We start from the raw sequence: 21,226 nt of genomic DNA on the forward strand, positions 1-21,226 counted from the left end.
ATGTAACACACGGCCAAAATGGTCCCCTGGAATTTGACAAGAAAAAAAAGGGGTTTTACTACAAAAATGAAATTGTTTTGGTCCCAAGAAATTTGACAAGCAAAAAAAATACAGGGGTTCACTAAAAATGAAGGTCGTTTTCCTTACATTTCTCCAATTTGCCACACCTACCAGAATTCCAGGGAGTGCTGCCTATGGAGAATAATGCACACAGCATCCCCTCGGAAAGTCTTAGGGGTTCTTCAGCAGCCCTGAGACTTTCCCGAGGGGATGCACTCGGCCCTTGTGGACCCTCCCCATTATTAAATAAGATCTACTATCCTAGATGTCACGTAAATTCCATAAACTCTCATTTCTTCCTTATTCAATAATGTTATAATTAGACAGGATATGAGGGAGCTTGACTTGCAAGTGACTTAAAACCTTTTTTTTAATGCATTTTTAACAAATATTCAATATTTATATTCTTGCAATTTTTTTAACTTTCATCACCATATTAGGCATAAAAACTTTCTCTTATTCTTTTTATTTTGTCTATGTTTTCACTATCCTAAGTGCCACCCATTTGGCACCTCTTTCTTTTTCTCTTTCTATTTTTCTCTGACTCTGTCTTTCCTTCTCCCCTCGCTCTCTACAAATCTGCTAATAAAACATTGGTAAAGATATTGGTAATATCAATCATGAAACTTTCAATTGTACTAACTGTAGAATACTCTGCATAAAGGAAAGTGTTTCCAAGTTGAAGCAAGTCATTATTATCTATTTGAGAACAGGCTAAATTTCTTGTAGATGTGCATTTTGTATCAGGATACATAAACTCTCCCTGTTATAAAGTTGGACATTTTAAGAGAATTTATTTCAAAATGCATTTATCACATGCGAATTGATTGAAGAATGAATGAAAATACCTCATCCCGATTTTCTCCTGAATTACATGTAGTCTTGTTTCATCAACCATGTGACAAACTATTTAAATCATTTTACTGAGGCCATAAAAAGAAAACTACATGTACTTAACACACACTATTCAATCATCTCACATCCAACTCAATGGCCCAAATTCACAAAGGTGGTTTCGAAAAACATCGGTTGAACCCATGGTTTTATGCAAATTTCATGTATAAATTACACTTTGAATGTTTTGAATTAATAAATCCACTTTTCAAAACAGTGGACTTATGAATAAAATAGCATAAATAACCACAGCAACAGGCATCAAATTGGTGCAGCATTGGATATTTTTCTAACATACGTGGTAAATAAGCGTAATTTATACAGAAAATCTTCATAAACAATGAGTTCCATCGATGGTTTTCAAATCCACCTTTGTGAATTTGGGCCTGTAATACTCGACACTGATACACTGGTAAAAACTTAAATATCTTCATAACACAAGAACTTTATTGCAATTTACCTTCAAACATAAAATGTAAGTTTTTATAATTTCTTTATAATTCTGTGCATATACTTTTGTTTTACATGTATACATTTATTCTACATTCTAATCATTTTACAGTTTTCTGTTTCGATTCACTTTTGCTATTGATATACCATGCACAAATGGCCTCCATGTTAAAGTGATGGAGATAAAAAGCATGCTCTAAGATTGTATAATACAGGATATTGAAGAAAAGTGTCTCAGAATATTCAAAGGATGATTACAAGTTAGGTGTTGAAAGCAGTGTTGGCTTTGATCAAATGTTAATGTTTACACCAAAAACATGGAATTAAAATTCTTGGTGGTAGGATAGTGTTGGGTTATATACATGTTAAGTGTCTATTTGGAAACCCACTGTTCTAGATGAAGCAGAAAGACTTGACACTAGAACCATACTTAAATTCATGTTTGGTGTTAGAGCTAGATTCGGCAGCCTGATTCACAATCTTGACACCAGCACCTGACTAAAAATCAGCAAATTTAGTGTTAGTGCTACATGTAGGTTAAACAGCCTGAATCATGCTCTTAACACAGCCAACACTATGAAACACTAACACCATAACACTGTTGAATCCTCTACTGACTCCAGTATAAACATGCTCATTAAATCTTGGTTTGATTATAAAGCCAAAACACATCAACATTGCATTCATTAAATTTGGTCACAAATATAAGTAAATAAATGATAATTTGGTGGTTTGGCTGAATAACTTTGACTTGGAGCTTATATGTAGCCCAAAAGGCAAAATTGTACATGCTGTACCTTGAGAAATTGAGATGCTATTAAATCTTAAATTCATTTAGGATTGAAATTATGTTGAGGGAGTCGAAATCAATTCTGAATTTTCAATCATTTTGGCCCAAACATTTCTGAGACGCTACATTTATTTAGTCAGGTATCAAAGATTTTTATTGTTGCCACTTTGAAGAACACAATTATAGAGTCCTTGAATGATAATGCTTTTCTACATATGTAAAGCTACATAATAACACATTCAACCAATGTGTATGCTGGATATAAGATGATGGACATAAAAATTATAAATTAAATAGTATGGATTAAGTTAGTCACCATTGAATATTACTTGAGAATACTTTACATGATAACATAGAATTGAGTAATCCCTTTTCATTTTATTTTTCCACCTAGAATACCTTATATTAATATTGCTTTCTATTTACTCTATGACCAGGGCGTGTAATGTATATATATATGTATGAGTAGATACAATCGCTTTTCAAAATTGATTGTAAATTTTTTGTACCTTGTTTGCCATATACCTACAAGTAGTTTCACAAAGTTATACAATTGAATGAAAACCCTGCATTATTCATGCACACATGAAATAATGATCTAGAAAAGAATGACATCTTTTAATTTTACAGATAATTGTGCAGGAGTAGAGTGATATCTGGGCACCAGATTAAAATTTCTTAGAATCAAAATGAGAGAAAAAAAGAAAATACACAAATTTGATGCCAAGATACAAGACAAGAGAAAACTTCAGTATGATTGCGTATGAGCACATACAAAGAAACAAAAGGATAACATTACACCTGCACAGTCAGCTCCCAAAAAGTGGCTTCCAAGTGATATTCATAACTAGAGGAGAGGTTTTGCATATTTAATGAGCTTGATCCGGACCATAACACCTCTTTTCATTCAGTCATTGCTGCTCTTAATATATATCAAATATCATGATTTTGGTATTATTGTAAAGAAGAAGAATTATTCTTTCAGGTCATGTGTTTGAATTCATTTAAAGATTTTGTAATGTAGGTAAAACTTTTGATCTAAAATATGCTACAAAATAATGATTTTCACCTGAAAAAAAGTTGTTATTTTTACACTTTATTTTTGTTTGAGCCCAAATGATTTTTAAATCATGATAAAGCTGAATATCTATGCTTTAAAATGGTATAAATGTCAAAACAAGAACAAGAATTGTTTTAATCGAGTCAAGATCACACTATTCATTGGCCAAGTACATAAAAAGCAGCTTGAAAACAAGAATACTGTACTCTGATTGGTCAAAGAGACCAAACACTCAATGGCTCCATCCAGTGCTGGATTCACGGCAAGGTCACACTCCCCATGTGGTAATCTCATCTAATTCCCCGTGCTTGTTGTTTTGAAGCATTATCCAGCCAATCAGAAATCTAGATTTCATGCTACTCCAAAATTTTAGAAATCTCGTCTTGTAACTTGGTGGGAAAAGTGTGATCTTGACCCGATTAAAAGTGACTAAGTGATTAAGAGTGACATTGTGAGAAAGTATAGAAATTCAGCTTTGTAATGATATAGATATCTTTGAGGCTCAAAATAAAAAGTTTTGCACAATTTTCAAAAGAAAACAGAGGAAGAAAATTCAGTCTTGATGCACATCTTCAGGCCTGAAATTCACTTATCTATCAAAATATTTTATACAAAATAAGTGACCTACATGAAAGAGAAACATTTACTCTGTCAAATTGTGCAGATATTTCATTTGACTAGAGGATAAAGTAGGTAAATTCTTAGAGAAAGAAAATATCATGATTCTTGAGATTTTGCAGGAAGGAGGATTCAGCCACGAGAGGATTTGGATGAATCTGATCCATTTGCTCATTAGCATAGGGACCTGCGGTCTGACTGTACATGTTGATGTTATTTGTAAGAGTTGTTGTTATGGAATAGTGCCATCTGTGGCGAGATACAAGAGAGTGCTAAAGATGGAATCCAGATAAATGGCTGAACCCAAATGTATATCAGTTTGAAGCCTCCGTTATTTGAAGTTATGATACTGTAGTGAAGTTGAAAGTTACAGTAGGAGTAGAAGAGAAAAGACAAAACAGTTGTAACTACTTGAATTATTGTTTGACGATAGAAATCCTTAAGAGAAGTCTTTTTTCATTTATCACAATATTCTCCATTGTAATGTTGTTTTAACAGGAAAATTACATTGCAACAAGTTATCAAATACGAAAAAATACTTCTGCCATTTCGAAGAACAAAATGTACACAATTTTGCAGTCTACATGTACGTACGATTTTCAGGACTATATCAAAACTATGTGCCATAAAAGTGATAGAGTTGTTGCCAATTCAAAGAGCAATATGCTTAAATTTGTCTTCACAATTTTTTCCTGAAGAAATTAGGCCTAATATGGAATTTATGAAGAAGCATCGAAGAAACTGTGCAGAGGTCAAAGGTCAACAATTACTGGTCGCTGGAGGTGTCGCTACGGATATCAAAGTCATATTCATCAGACCCAGCCAAGTTGTCAAAATCAATGGAATCGATGTCCACATCAGGAACCTGCATGGAGATATAGGATGGATGAAAAGGAGAATTCAATGGTTGCTCATGCAGTGTTATTTCAGTCAAAATAGAATAAATGCACTTGATTCCCTCTATCACCAAAATATGGAATGCATAGCAACTAATCACAGCAAAGTATTAACGCTTTTATATGAAATGCAGTCGTATGTGCTTAGATGCAGTGCAGTGATGCTTTACAAAGGTAGGCAACTGGGAAAAAAGTTTCATGACAATTGAAAGAAATATGGAAAATGAAAACACAGATATAATATACAAGATATTAAAGAGAGGGGATACGCATTTCTACGATCCCAAAAGATTTTACTTAAGACATTACCTGAATATTATTTTCACAAAATATCTTCAAATACCTGACCAGTTTAACATTTTTTATATGGCAAATCTGTGAAATATTCACACCAACCTTTTTGTTGTTGCTTGCTTTCCTAGAAAATTAAGAGGATATGGGCTTTAAAGACAAGTACTTGTCTTGTTTTAACTCCAGAATCTAAGAACATACCCCTTTGGACTTATAACAAAGGTATGACATCCAAGTGGCATGTGCACTGCATTACTTGCCCCGCATCTTTTCAATCTTTCTTTTTTTTAAAGGTGGGGGTATATCTGATTAAAGATACTATTCACAGCAACATAATTAAAAACTGTATATAGAGTTAGAAGGGGAAGTAGTGAATCAGACTTGATGACAGAAAGTTTTATGAAATGGTGAAAACGCCACACATGAAAGCAATAATGGATGCTGACATAATGTCGGTCCCAGACATACATGTAGATAATCAAATTTGATTGATAAACGTACGGGGCCACGGAACTGTTTGAAAGTTGGGGGTTGGCTGACCATGCAAAAATTCACAATCAGATGGTCATTCCATGGAGCTATGGTCATTCTTACGTTTTTGTAAATGGTTTTGGAAAAAAAAAGTGGAGGGGCTTTTTTTACTAGAACTTTTTTCTTTTCATCTTTCTGTCTTACCTTTTCTTTCTTTTCATCCTTTTCCGTCTTGCTTTCTCCCTTTCCCTCTTACTTTTTTTCTTTCTTATATTCTTTCTTTCCAACATTCTTTTTTTCTATTCTATATTCTTTCTCATTTTTTTATCCTATATTCTTTCTCTTTTTTTCTCTTTTTTTTCTATCCTACATTCCTTCCTTCTTTCCTTCCTTCCTTCTCACCTTTTCTTTCTTCTTCACTTTTTCACCCTTTCTTTTATCTGATATTCAATACCCCCAAAATTTTCACATGAAATCAAAATTCAAATCATTGCAAATTTGATGAATTTTGCTAACAGTACCCATGTGCAAACAGAAATTATATTTAAAAAAAAACCACACACACACACACACATCAATGTACATTTTTTTACATTCTGAAGCATTGAAAATAGTAGCCATAATATAAAATGGTGCAGATAAGGGAATGTAAAGAAACAGATCACCAAATGAAAAAATAGATCACCAAGTGATAAATGTCTTTGTACCAGAATCAAGTATGCAACTTTTGTCAATTCAAATATTAACTGACATGTCAAATGGCAAATGAAAAATAAATAACCAGCAAAAAAATGATTATTCAAAAAATGTTGTGCTTATATGTGACATTTATGTGTTAAAAATGATTCTGTTTCAACAAAATGAAAGTTGATGTATAATAATGTTTGGCTGTGATGTGAAAAGAAATACACATGTATGGAATAACAAATAACAATTTTTTTAAAGAAACTGTGCATTTAATATGGTAAGATACATCATGTATGCTTTTATGAAATACAGGTTTTCCAGTCAACATGAATCATTAAAATTGGGAATTTAGGAATTACAATTAACAAAACCAATATCCTATGGGGCAGCTGTTCTCATGGTATATCATCACTTCTTTGAATATTCACAATTCTGTTATTTCCTTGACAAATTTTGTCAAACCTTAATTTCAATGAAAATACATTTCTTTCAGTTCTCTGCTTTTATATTGTAACCAATTCCCTTTATCTTCATTTTTTTTTTTTTTTTTTTTTGGGGGGGTAGGGGTTGGGCACATAAAGATCACACAGGTGTACAAAATGAAACCATCCTTTCAAAAATGACAACACATAGAAATGAGAGTACAATTAATCCAGTCTTTAATATACATTAATTATCTTGGAAAAGTTTGTTGTATTTCAGCATTTAATGAAAGATATCAAAACAATAAATGACCCAACCACACCCCTCCCCCCCAAAAAAAAAAGTATATGAATAAAATTTTCAAAATACATTACTGAAGAAAAAAAACTACAAAATCAGCTCATGCAAATTTGTCAACTTATATAACTTATATGATATTAAAAAAAACACCCTTAATCCACAGAAGAAGCATTTAGAAGTTGACTTGAAGAAATTATACTTGTATTAATAGTCAAAATTCATCACCTCAAAAGCACACAGTAAATATATTTTTTTATTTCATAGAAAAAAGGTTAGCCAAGGCAACCAAAATATAAAATATCAACATGTACTATAAATCTATGCATGCATAACAGTGAAAGTTGCTTGTAAAAATGATCAGCATAAACACACCTCACAATTGAACAACAGAAACAAAATGAGTGCACTTCTTGTATTTTTCATCTAGATAAAATGATAAAAATGTAAAATCCATGACCATGTCCAAATTATCATAAATTCAAAGTTTTAAACACTACCTAGAGCTTTTATAAGTCATACTATTTAAGTCAAAATCAATATCATTCCTTTGAAAAGACTGAAAAAATGTCTAGATGGTCTTTGTGAAAAAAAATAATTATGTCATTACAAAAATCTAATAAAGCTGTCTAATTTAGCAAAGTTATTTCAAATGAAACTGATATTTCAATTTTCATTTCATTGTGAAATCAAATTAACATACAAATTTGGTATTAAAATATAGAAATGTATGTAGTATGCAGCAATTTGTAAATTTTTCAGTTTTCATTTCATCGTGAAATCAATTTAACATACAAATTTGGTATCAAAATATAATTATGTACAGTATGTAGTATGCAGCAATGAAAATAATCTCTAGGCTAATTTCATATTACAATTTATTATTTCAATTTAAAATGAGAAGATTCACAAGGCAAACCAAGATTTCATGCATCAATTCTTTATTTCACTTAAAGTTTCCCATTTTCAGGTTTTAAGATATAACATATTTATTCCGACATCAGTCTCGTGTAACAATGCTGCAGCTTCCAACTAGAATACATGCATACTTGATACTTCCTGAATCACAATAGTTCAAGTAAAAAAAAACAGCTTACACAAGAAATTAACAAGCTTTTAACAGAGAAATTTTGAATATCACCATCACCTAAATTTTGATATATTTCATTCACATAGTTGCATAAATGTTGATGCTGTTCACATGAAATGGCACATTTGTGTGGACAGAAAATCAATTCAGTGTCCTGGCATTTTTTCTTGAAATCTGAATTAGAATTCCCCATTATGATAGAAAATCAAAATTTGGGGTGATGAAAAGTGAAAATGATGAAACCAGTCATTGATCAGTCTGTGACAGACATAGCTCTTGATGTGATAGAGGGATGACGGCAATGATGAGAGGCAGGATGGGGAAGAGACACCAATGAAGATGCAGTGAAATCAATACGAGAGCGGTGCTTGGTGGAGCGATCTGGACCCGTCACCTTGATGCGGATGTGGAGGGAGGTCATGATGTAAATGGACTGGACTAGGACATGCAGGGAGCGTTGGAGCTCCTTGAATGGACCTGCCCTGAACGACCCCGCCTCAAGGATGGCTTGCTTCAACGCATCCTTAGAATCATATGGGTGCATGATCTTATCACAGTTCAGGGTATCATGTGAGCAGTGTGGGCCGGTTCGCTTCAAACCGGATGGGGGAGTGTCATGAGGAGGACGCCATGTCATACCTGGTGCCACGCCCTGCAGCAGGTCTACAGTGGCTAGTCATTGGGAACGGGAGCCATTATTGGTGTAGGTGTGATCCCCAAGGGGCGATGGGGTGCTTTCAGCGACATGTCCATTGGACGTGGAAGAAGAAGTGTCTAAGTATTGTCTCACCTGTTGGGGTACCTGCGGATGGTTGAAAAATCAAGGATGGCAATGTTTGATAGACGGTTCTACAGAGCAGGCTCTGATGAGTGCTCCTGCTCTTCCAACAACATTAACTGGTATCCCACTATCATTCTACCACACCATACACTCTTCATCAGCTCAATGACTCTTGCACTCATGCTCTACTTTCATCCTTCTCTTCAAACTATCTGCTATTTCTCTGAAGTATGCCGTTAGTAATCTTGACAAGGTACATACATTGTGCAATTTAGACCATACTTGACAATCCTCCCCTGAGCCCCCCCCCCCCCAAGGATGTTCTACAATGTTCTTAGTTATATATACCCCCAGTAGGATATTGTAATATTGTGTATCATCATAATTCATGGGAAATGCTTTGAAATTGTTGGAACCACATTATTCCTTGAAGCTTGGTTGAATTAATCGTTATGTGAATTACTATTTTGAATTCTTTCTTGCTCCATTAATACACCTATCATTTCCTTGTTGTACAGCATTCGGGCCCTGCTATGATAACTACAGAAATTACTAATATGATGCAGTACAGCTTTGCATGTTTTTTTCTCCAGCACAACATACTGTACAAGACTTTGCAATCTACAATACAATACCACAATATCACCTTCACAAATTTATAATTTTAACATCTCCAAAGTTGTTTGTCGTGTCTACAAATTCATTTTATCATTAAATAGATTCTCGTAAGTGGCTGGTTGTATAAATTATAGAACCATCTTAATGGGTAGAAATTGACTTTCTTTCATAAATATTGCTGTATCTTTTTTTTTCTTCTTAAAGCCTGTTTTTCATAGCTTTGGTATTAAAGGGGCATAAATGTGAGCTACATATCATTGAACATTACAATATCATACAAGCGTAGTAATTGAATGCATTTCTACTAATTAGAATTTAAGCATGGCATTTTTCCGGCTGTGAGGACCTAAATTCTAATATAGCACCCTCTCTTGGTTGAAGTTTATATTTTCATTTAAAATAACCATTTGAGCATTCGCTTAAAATATTAATTAGATAATAGAAGACTACTGATGAAGATTATATCCTGAAATTTTAAGCCCATTGCCCCATTTCATACTTAAGAAGGCTTTTTTTCTATAAACAAGACAAAAATAAGCAGATATTCTATTTTGATTGGGCACCCGATCGAATTAAATTCTGATGTAAATTATGTAAATTTATCCAATATTTGTTTGGTTTATATCCTTTAAACCGCAACCATTTTTGGGCACATGCATTTATATAATCTAGCAATGAATAAGATTAGTAGTCACATGCACTGGGGGGGGGGATTTACCAAAAATAAAGTTTGTCTCCTTCATCTTATAAAACAACGGGTCAAATTTTCTAGGATATCTGAGTCAGAAGTTTCAAAATGTAAAATGAATAGTTGGTTAGATAAGATGATATGGTTTCAAGTATTGATGTAATGCTACAACTTTGCTGATAATCTTGATTCAATGCTAAGACCTTGCTGATATAATGGCAAGGTCAGACAAAGAAACATCAGCATTTCTTTCTATTCAAGGTTTTAGACCTTTGACCTGTAGTAGATATCTTTCATGTGACATTCAAGATTGTGCTGATGAGTCAATAGTAACAGGATATTGTTGTCATTCAAGTTTAATCAGGTGATTGCAATATTGTTTCACAACACATAGAATTGATAACCATTTTACAGTGTGCTAAATTTGTATTGTACTAAATTGCAAAAACTTTTTCTCTCATTCTCTCATTGTCAAATACATGTACAATGGTATCATGGAAGTGAAATTAAATGAATCAGATTTTGAGAGGTAAGTAGTCAAATGTTCAATTTTCTCATTAGATCTGATCAATTCAAACAAAGTTTTGTATAAAAAAAACAAATGTTCGTTTTTGACAATATGCTATTTTCCAGGGAATGTATTGTTGCAAACACAACTTTTGAACTCCCCCCCCCAAAAAAAAAAAAAAAAAAAAATGGGTTTCATTAAATACTTAATGTACATGTACGCAGTTACTTATTTCAAATAAATGTAATTATATAATGAAATTTCTTGTCTTAATGAAGGAATAAATCCAACCGGTCTTATGAACATGTAAGATAGTAAAAATAAAATGTTACATAAAAGTTTACAAGTGCATGTACCAGTTGTGTACCATCTTGCATAAGAGTTTGACAAATCTGATGTGATCAAATTTCAAAGATATGAGAGAGCCATGTCTGATGTCAAAACCACTTAAAATTGTTCTGTTTTCGAGGATTTTTTTTTCATTTTAGTGAAAGCAGCAGTGGCCCAACATTAAAATCTTTGCCAAAAATAGTGTATTTGTATTTTGCATGTTGACTGAAAGAATCATAAATTCTTAACTTTTAGGGTATTTAAACCGTGAGGAATCTTGTATTCTGGGAATAATTTGTTGCAATGTACTACTCGCGAATACAAATAAACACTCAACCTTGTATCCCGCCAGATAGGGTAATCAAAGTTAAGTCCTGTTTAATATTCAAACCTGGCAATGAATGACTCGATTAGATGCTGTCATGGATATATGCATGTTAAGTGGGGCCTTTTATTTTATTTTATTTCATTTTGAGTAAAAAATAGACCAGAGTGGCTAAAAAAGCATTGAATAGCAGCACGCAAATTCACAAGTTCACCATGCAACAAAATCAAAGCAACTAAGCTCAAGCAAGCAAAATATAAATAAATAATACTATATAAAACCAAATCAGAAACAGATTTAAGACCAAAACACAATACTGTGGAAGTTGATGAGAATAAAGATGGGATGACAGATATAAAATTATTAGATACCACATGCATACCATTGAATATAGGTGATAAGTTAAATACATTTTAATTGCTAGAATTACATGAAATATAGTTGTTCAAGCAGCCCCCCCCCCCCCCTTCATTCTAAATCTTGAAAAATTTGGAGGATGAAAGGGGATAAGACGAATATCACAGGTCTTTGGTTATAAACATGCCCTCTCTTTAACATCAAAACCTTGACAGATTTCTTTTTTTAAGACAAATATTCAAGAATATAAGGTGGTAAGCATTTAAATAGGATAACAGCCAATTAGAAATCATTATTTTGTAGGCTTTTAAAGTTAAGATCAGAAGGTTTTTTTTTTATATTGTCAGTGGGATTTGATTTTGAAATAAAAATGCACATATTACTTTACTATTTTGATTTATCTTTTTTTTAATCCTTTTGAACAAGTTTTCAGTATTTTTTTTTCACTCAGAACTATACAAGCCTTAGACGATTACAACTCAGGAATTTCCACTTGTTACAGTTTAGAATTATCTTCACTTTAATCTAGTTTTTGTAGAATAAATTTCTATGATTTGAATGAGGAAGAGGGGAATAGGACCAGACTTGAATGGTTAACAACTGATAATGAATGAATAATACCAGAACACAGAACAATAAACAATATTTAAACACTATAAAAGTTAAGACTCATTCACAAATGCTGTGTAAACCAGTGGTGCTTGACTTTATATTGAAAAAAGACAACTCAGAATGAAAAATGGAACTCCCATCAAAATCCTCTTCGCCCCTGCCCCCAAACGCTGCACCAAATCTATCAATTTTGTCTTTAAATCTGCATATGTCAACAGTATCTTATTGTTCCATTTTTCAAAGAGAGCAATTTTGTAAAAGATAAAGAGCTTTGAATAATATTTGTCTTTATCATGAAATTGGCAATACTGAAAAATGGGTACACTGGGAAATCTCTTTAAAGTTTAAAAGCTTTAAATTGGCAATGAAGTCTTTGAATTTGCAATTCAGAAAGGTATATCATAAAATTATCTCAACTCTCTACAATGAGAATGAGTTTGTTGTTCCAACAGGTATAAAGGTGATAACTCAACGTGGTTTACACAAGCATTTGCAAACAATATTTTGCAAGAAATCAAGACTCACCAGCCACTGAAGTGGTGTTGACGAGACAAGGAAATCAGCAACAGACATGGAGATATCAGACATCATGTTCAATTGTTGTTTAGCAGTCACAAGGACATTGGCCGGTAGATCACGGATCGTCTGCACCTACAATCAAAGTAATCTCATTTTACCAATTTGTTGAAGAAATGAATTTCTTTTGAAACAAATAAATCCCTTAATGTGAAAGCTAATTGAGACTTCCACGCAAAACCAATAAACTATCACCGCTATACCTGTATATGTCCATAGAAAGAATTTCCAATACTCAATGGTTTCCCTGTGAATGAGCTACTACATGTTTATATTAATACCTACATGCCAAAACACTGACAATGTAATATCCAGGTTTGATTTTTTTTTATAGAAAAAATATAACACTATTATTAAAATAATAAAATTTGAAAAACTGAAAATAAAATTAATTCTTTAAATGAGTAGCTTCATAATAATCCCTTTGTCATATCTAGATGGATAAAATTGAGCTAGATCATTTCTCTGGTACAATTAAAACTTACCTATAATACTTTTCTTCAACTTCTAAAAGGAACTAAAAGTTCTTAATACATCATAAATAGAACAAGAAACAAATCTTTACGGGGCGATGATTTGAGGATACAAAATCATTGGACACTTCCACATTTATTAGAGGGCTAATGAGGGCAACTGATATAACAAATCATTGGAGAGATGGAGGAGAAGGGAGGGGTAGTCAAAATCATTAGATACCTCCCCTTTTATTTGAGGGCTGATGAGGGCAATGATATAATAAATCATTGAAGAGATGGAGAAATAGGGGAAAGGGGAGGGGGTAGAATGAAGAGAACTTTCCATCAATTGGAAGAGGGGGATAATATCTTGCCATAAAACAATGACTGATCAAATGATAAGGGAATCTATATGAAATGCATGGTAAAAACAATCAATTGAGAAAGCAGTGTATCTTCTAAAATTAATCCAGGCAATGTTGAGATTCATTTATGTTCAAGCTAAAAATGTGAATTCTGTTTCTTATTTCCTAAAGCAACCTGTCATGTCATTTGATAATTAATTGCTGGTTGTTGGATTGGACCTTACCTCTTCCAGTGAGTTATAAAGGGCATCAGCAAGCTCACGACCTTCCTCTACCTTGCCTCTTAGATTCTGGGGTAGAAGACGTACACAGCCTGCAATGTTACCACTCAAGACTTGTAGACGACCAGCAAGATTACGAGCAATGGCTAAGGTCTTCTCTTCTCCGTTCTAAAGAAGCATGATAGAAATTATATATTCAATTTAAAATTAATAACAACAATTTAAAAGAAAAAGAAACATTTTCAGGATAACACGATCAGTATAATCCAAGACCTGATATAATACAATTTTACAACAAATTATGATATCAAAAAGAATCATCAAGTAATAATTTATATTCCTTCAAGTACAAAGGACTATTATACATGCATACTTCTAATTTTTTCAGAAGTTTTCATTTAAAATGGGTTTAAATTATTTTACTGTTAATTCCTTTGGCACCTTTAGCACCAACTTGTGGAGGCCTTCGCCTTGCAGTGGGCTGATCATGGCTAATGATGATGATGATCCGCAAATGCTTCATCATTTATAATACAGTGCATAAAATCAACATATTATTAAAGAGCAAGACAATAGGATTTCAACTCACCACAGCATCAACGTCCTTCTTGGCATCACTCTCTTCTTCCAACGTCCAGTCGTCCCAAGTTTTAGAGAGATTTTGATGGGTGGTCTCAATACGGGACTGGACAGCCTTGTTAGCTGAATCAATGTTTGTACGAGCATACTCGATCTAATAAAAAAAAAGTTGAAAAGGGGGATAATACATTGATTGTTTGTTAAAGTTGATTGCATAATAATAACATAAAGAAGGGAACACATTAATTTGTTGTTGAAGCATTTGCTTCCTGACCAGGTTTGTCCCTTGAAATGTCAGTGAAAGGAGCAGCAAGCTGGAGGGCACCAGGCCTAATCAGGATGTAGCCAGGAATTCTAAGGAGTGATGCAAATTGTATTCTAGGTAAATGTGTGTACTTTTTTGTACCAGATAATTCAAAACCTTGAAGGCATCAAGAGAGGTGTAGTGGAAGCATGATAGTAAAATTATAACTAGATTTCTAATTACAATTATCAAGGAATCTCCATACAATCTGACAAAATAAATTGATCATTAAGTAAAAATAATCCTTACAATGCCTATGGGAATTACAGATAATCAGATTCAGCAGGATATATGTTCCAATCCCACTTACCAAGTCTACAGTAAAGTGCAGTTTATCAAGCGTCTCCTGACTACGCTTCTGAGCATAACGGACGTTACGCATGGCTTTGTTGACAACACGACGTCTGACCTTGTTGGACACACGGCTTGCTCGCTGGACAGTCGCCTCAAGGGGCTTATCCTCAGGGATATGGTCTTCCGGTTCAACTCCAGCAGCAGCTAAAGCTTGGTCTGGGACCTGCACCTCACCGTTATTAGCGGCTAGAAGGAGATAGACAAGAGACAAGAGATTTTGAAATACTGGACACAGGTCTCAATTATCATCAAAGGTCTAATGATTGGACAATATGAGAAAATATGAATGACACAAAAATTAAAAGATGAAGAGATGAAAATAAAAGTGAAAATAAATTTCACTAATTTCACTTTTAAAAGTGAAAATATTGTGCAAAGATGAAAAAGAAGAAATGAGGCAATAATAATAATGTGATCCCTACATGGGGAAATCCCAAGATTACTTTGGACTACATTAATTTGTTAACCAAACTAAAGCCTACAGAACAATTTATATTTTGGACAAATATGAAACCATATAATCACACAAGATGTGTGTCTTGACTACTTACTGTTTTCGTCAGGAAGGTAGTAGTCCACAGCAAACTCAGAAAGTAGTAGAGCAGTGTCCACACCAGTGGTCAGTGCCTTCCCCAGTCTGGTCAGTAGAAGGTTATTGATGCGATCTGAACCAGCTTTCTTGGTATTTTCAATCATCTTCTTAGTGCCATCCTGGAGATTCATCATCATCTGATCAAGACAAAACAAGGAATTAAAGAGGAGTGGTAAATTTGTGGATGATTAGAATCAGAAGTAATTCACAGTTTCAAAAACATAGGGGGGGGGGTCCTTTGCTCACATGTTCCCAACGTTGTGGAATAGCCTTCCTAAGACATACAAATTTGTATCTCTGTTGAATCATTAAAAATCTGGGCAAAAAGTTTCTATTTTCTTCCTCACTCTCTATGTGCCTTGAGCAGTCTGGTCTGCTGGGAGGATTTTGGCACTCTGAAGTTGCATTATTACTATTTAGATGTTGAATGTATGAAAAATTGAGTTTCCAAATGTAAAAGATTATTTCCTTTGACCAGATTCAAGACTGACCTTGTATCATTTCGATAAATCTATTAGGTGACTTGAGTAGCATGACAGGGCTATAGGCCTATACTTTCAATATAGCAATAAAAACATTTAAAAATCTTGCTTGATTAAGATATTTCTTCAAATCCAGAAAAGATACAAGTAAAAATGAATTGTATGGCAAGAAAAGGAGAAGCGCTTCTCAAACTCACAACGGATACCTATCAAGTTTGATATGCCAGGGCCAAAACTCTCTTCATATCTGAAAAAAGGTTCAACAGTCAAGACACGAACTCTGCAAACCACAAGACAGTATTAAGTAACATGTTAACATTGGAAACAAAACAATGTCTTTCAGTATTGATACATACCTTCTCTGGTGATTCAGTGATGACTGGGACCTTCTCTTCAAGTTTATCCATCTGCTGGTTAGCATATTCATTAACAGCAGAAACTGAAGAAAAAATAAATATATTGAGGGGCATATTAAGTATTGACCTCTGGAATTGACCTATGCCATACTAATCCTACTCAGCAATACAATCAATTGAAGTGAATTATATATCATGTAAAACATAAGTACTAATTCATTGAGGGGGGTAAAGGTGATTACCACAAGAGGAGGAACCCATTCAACAGGGACAAAAAAAAAACGAATTCAAACCGTACTATCAGAGTTGTTGCCTGTAGGCATGTGAAACCCAATGACTCACTTTGATTAGTTCAAAACCACAACAAATTATTTGATTTCCTGTGAATGCCTACACAAGTTGAAGATCACCTAATACGCTGTAAATAACAATTTTTTTCAAGTAGGAGAAAATCAGTTTTATGGGATTAGATATTTTGATTGGGATAAAAAAATTATTAATTTAACTTTTAAGTATCATCTGCAGATAACCAGTAATGCAAAACCACTTCCCCTCGAATGTGCACATGTACATTATATATATGCAAGCATGAAGCTCCTAAGTCCTAACAAAAGGAAAAAATGAAAGATTGAATTATGATTGCAAAATGAGAAAGCAAGCATTATCTTACTTGGTCCTTCAAGTCTATTGACCACTGGCTGGGCAGTGCTAGCAGCCATGGCTACAGTACTTTCAGCCATCTCCAGAGTATACTTGACCAGACTATTCTTGTCCTTACTCCAGTTGTAAGCATTGGTCACTTGGGACAAGGTTGAACTGACCACAGGAAGTGCAGCCATACGATTGATGACATTAACCTGAGTGCCACAGTCTTCACCCTCTCCTGTAGTTTGGTTCTCAAGTTCTGGCTGCATGCTTGCTGGTTGCTGCTGAGCTTCTATATGTAAAGAACAAAATACAGGAAATCTTAACAAATAAATATGAAAGAAAATTTTAGAGAGTGGGATTCAGGGGAGGTGTGTCATTGACTTGAAAGAATGGACAATTGTTTTTCTCTTCACTTCACTGTCAGACATGCAGGTACACCCTAGAGTAGCAAATTTAAATTGCAAGAAATGACGTGGAAATTGTAATAAATTGCTAATTTGCAAAGTCTTTCAAAGTGATAATTGCCTTTTAACCTGTTGGCCAGGATCAGTTATTAGACCTACAGAGCCCAATATGGGTTATCTCTGGCATCAGGCTTCATGGATTAACTTTTTAAAATGCTACAAGTCATCCATTATTTGCAGAAGTTAAGAATTTCTTTGACTTGCAATGACAAGATTATAAGATCATGCAGTGCGTTGGCTAAGTTGGTAGAGCATCCGTCTCACAATCGGGGTTCAAACCCGGCCGGCCGCGTCAGAACAAAAGACGGTAAAAGATGGGAGTTGCTGCAACCCTGTTTGGCGTTCAACAATTCAAGGGATAGAGCTACATGTACATTGATCTAGCGCTGCACAGTGGCTGCTGGGCCCACAATCAATTGGGCAAAAATTATTTTCATTCAGAGTTTTTCTATTTTCAGATTTCGAACAATAAATTATGGATTTTCTTTTTATTTCAGTATCTCCTTAAATGAGGCATCTCCAAAATCTCTACATTATTATTCTCTTTAAATACAAGCTTTGACAAAATTGTTTCATTAATTTTAGCAATAAAAAGTACAAAGATTCAAGAAAACAAAGCTTTGACCTTAAAAGTGAAACTAGTCAGTACAGTTCATGTGGTCTGCTAACTCTGCTTCAACAAAGGTCACATATATGAACAGGGAATATCCTACAGGTACCTCAACTTTTACAATGTCTTTCTTTGTATTTATTTGGGAGTGAAAGCACTACAAATTGCTCAGATCTAATGCAAAGTGCCAGTTTCAATTCAATCCTAACATTCAAGTTGAAAAGTATAAAGTAAAACACATGATACATTGTAGAGCTAGGCTATACTATATAAATTTTGCACTAAAAAAAAAAAGAATACTTTCCTGGTCCTGGAATTATTTCACACAAACATTTAATAGTAGGATGGGGGATCGGGTGTCCGGACACTTTATATTTTTGAAGCCTTCTTTTTTGTCTTTGGATTACACTAAAAATATGAATTCAATACTTGTAATCATCTTCTATTTTGTTCTTAATAATATTTCCTAACATTTTGTACGGTAAAATTTATGAAACTTCGCTTTCAAATTTTTCCAAATGACTTTCTAAAATTGATCGCCCGGACACACAACCTGTCCGGACACACAACAACTGGGTATAGATTCAGGCTTAATCACACATATATCTCTGATCTAATAATAAATCAACTGTAATTGTAAGTCTAATCTATACACTGAGGCTCATGAGAAATGAGACATTAATACAAATCTCCAGCAAACATTTTGTAATCAAAGTATTTTACTATCTGCAAGGTGCCCCAAGCGCAGCGGAGTGATCCTTGCCTGTGCATACGCAAAACCTACCTGCAACGATCACAAACTTTACACCTGCAATACTAAGGCAGATATTCATTAAAACATCTGACTCAAAATGGTGGAAAAATATTGAATTTCAGGCATTTCATGTAACAACTTCAAAATGCTGCATTTCATATCAAAATCCGAAATTGTGGGCAGGTAGATATGGGGGCACCATGTTTTGTTCAGTCTGGAAATGCTGGCTGATGTTTTTTTCCCCCAGAAAATAATCATGTCCCTTCAAATTTTTTTGAGATTTTCAGCACACTTACCATACTTAGCTAGTCATAAGATTGGGCATTATCAAATGAATTGTTTTGCAGAATAAAAAGAAATTAATGCTTAATCTCAAATTAAATTAATAGGTGGGAAGACATGGGACCCGTTTCACAGGCCTACTCTGTAGCCCTAGTCTAGATTGCAAAAAAAAATAATAACTAAACATGCTAAAGAACACAAGAACATACAGTGCTGTTAGTACAGTAACATCTGAACATGTATGTACATGTAGATCGTAGTAACTGTAAAGAAAGCAAAATGCAGCATTAAACTTGAACTTAGTCTACAAAGACAACTGGTTGAGAAAAAAAGACAACTCACACAAGATTGAAATAGAATTGAAGATGGATCCAAAATGAATTGAGAGCTGACGATATCTTGCACAGTACTACTCAGTAGCAGTCAACTCAGTCAGCTATAGCTGTTCAAGCTTGATGTAACAAGGTTGGAATCGTTCTGATGCAACTTCACAAGAAATGGAACCTTAAATACCCTCAGTTAAATTCTATGTCTGGTAAATGTAATCAATAATGAACAAAGATGTTTTTCTAATCCAAACTAGCCACAAGGATGTATGGTAGATATGAAGAGAATTCAGGAAGCAGACAAAATAATCAATGCAATGCCCATCCACAATACACTTTTGTCTCATGTGGTATACGCACAGTGATACGTGCCTGACTGCATGCTGTCCGCATTCACAGAAACTCTGTTGCAATACTTTTGTCCTTGTGGTGACTTTCAGCTTTGGGTCTGAGTCAGAAAACAGCTGATTGATAGCTCACAGAGAGCTATGACCTACTTAGTATAGTGTTTGTAGAAGAAGAACACCTCAATGACACTGTCAAGTGATTCAACAATATGCCCATAACCTGGCCTTGCAGTAGCCCACTGACTGATTACTGCTAAAAAAAAGTTATAATAGTGTGGTTGGAAAAAGAACAAAATCTACTGGTACCCTCTTATCAGAATATTAACTAAATCATCTTCAGAAGAAAACTGACTGTAATCATTTTTTATTTCACTGTGAAATTTTTTCAATTTAAAATTACGGTAAATCCTCATGAATGAATTACAGATTATTTTTCTTAAACAGCCTTCATGACATGTATAAGTTACAACTTTAATATAGCGCCAGATTTTATCATTAGTCCCCAGTTTTCTGCTTTGTAAAATTCAAATTCTACGTTCTTTTTAAGATCAACTTCTCTTCACTACCATGGCACATGTTCAAAACACAGTAAATAATGATATTTTAATTAGAAAAACAAATTATGTATGCACAGAGGTTGATGAATAAATACTTAAAGGTCAAGTTCACCACAATTAATCGTTGTTTCACTTGGCAATGAGGAGAAAAATAGAATATTTCATATAATAAAATGCGAAAGAAATAGTGAGTGGATGACGTCATCAGTCTCCTCATTTGCATACCCACCAGGATGTGCATATAACTGTTTTGTGAAATTAAGCAAAATTTCAAAATGTCATCACTTTTTTATTTTACATCCGATTTTGATGAAATTTTCAATGTTATGCTTGTTGGATTTTTCTCTTTTTCTTCAAATCAACTTTTTTGAGGGGTGGACTTGTCCTTTAACAATGCATAACCATTTGATTGACAGATTTTCCATTGATGAACAGTTATCTTTATTTTGAAATTGCTTTAATATTCATGATTTTCACTGCATTTTTATATCATTTTCAGGAGCTGAAACTTTCTGAAAGTTGAAACATTGTTTGCCGAGAAATTCTGTTTTCTTCCTAATCCCGTCAAATTTTTCTGCTTTCCATACAAAAACAAGTGGAACGCCTCTGGCAGTCTCGCCTGCGTTACGCGATTTGATATACCTGCAGTGCTGACTTTGAAAAAGACTATTGAATAATTATTCATAAAAGAAAACACTCATATGATAA

At 33.9% G+C, this 21,226-nt stretch overlaps 1 protein-coding gene across 3 annotated transcripts; it reads right to left on the reverse strand.

Annotated features, from left to right (window-relative positions):
* Positions 1–1,379: 1,379 nt before the first annotated feature.
* Positions 1,380–20,143, reverse strand: LOC129283766 (perilipin-2-like). 3 transcript variants are annotated; one of them, XM_064099615.1, is made up of 10 exons: positions 19,631–20,143; positions 17,201–17,467; positions 16,531–16,613; positions 15,652–15,829; positions 15,057–15,286; positions 14,453–14,596; positions 13,867–14,031; positions 12,772–12,897; positions 8,667–8,829; positions 1,380–4,737 (listed from the first exon to the last, which is right to left on the reverse strand). In XM_064099615.1, the coding sequence occupies exons 2-9, from the start codon at positions 17,442–17,444 to the stop codon at positions 8,704–8,706; spliced, it is 1,296 nt and encodes a 431-aa protein (XP_063955685.1). In that variant the 5' UTR covers positions 17,445–17,467; positions 19,631–20,143; the 3' UTR covers positions 1,380–4,737; positions 8,667–8,703. The 3 variants fall into 3 exon arrangements, 2 of the variants coding, with proteins under 2 accessions (XP_063955685.1, XP_063955686.1); XM_064099616.1 differs by lacking the exon at positions 8,667–8,829; XR_010293581.1 differs by lacking the exon at positions 1,380–4,737 and having other exon boundaries at positions 7,200–9,104; positions 10,780–12,897.
* Positions 20,144–21,226: the final 1,083 nt, after the last annotated feature.

The sequence above is a fragment of the Lytechinus pictus genome, chromosome 5 (genome assembly GCF_037042905.1).
Source record: "Lytechinus pictus isolate F3 Inbred chromosome 5, Lp3.0, whole genome shotgun sequence".
Classification (NCBI taxonomy): domain Eukaryota; kingdom Metazoa; phylum Echinodermata; class Echinoidea; order Temnopleuroida; family Toxopneustidae; genus Lytechinus; species Lytechinus pictus.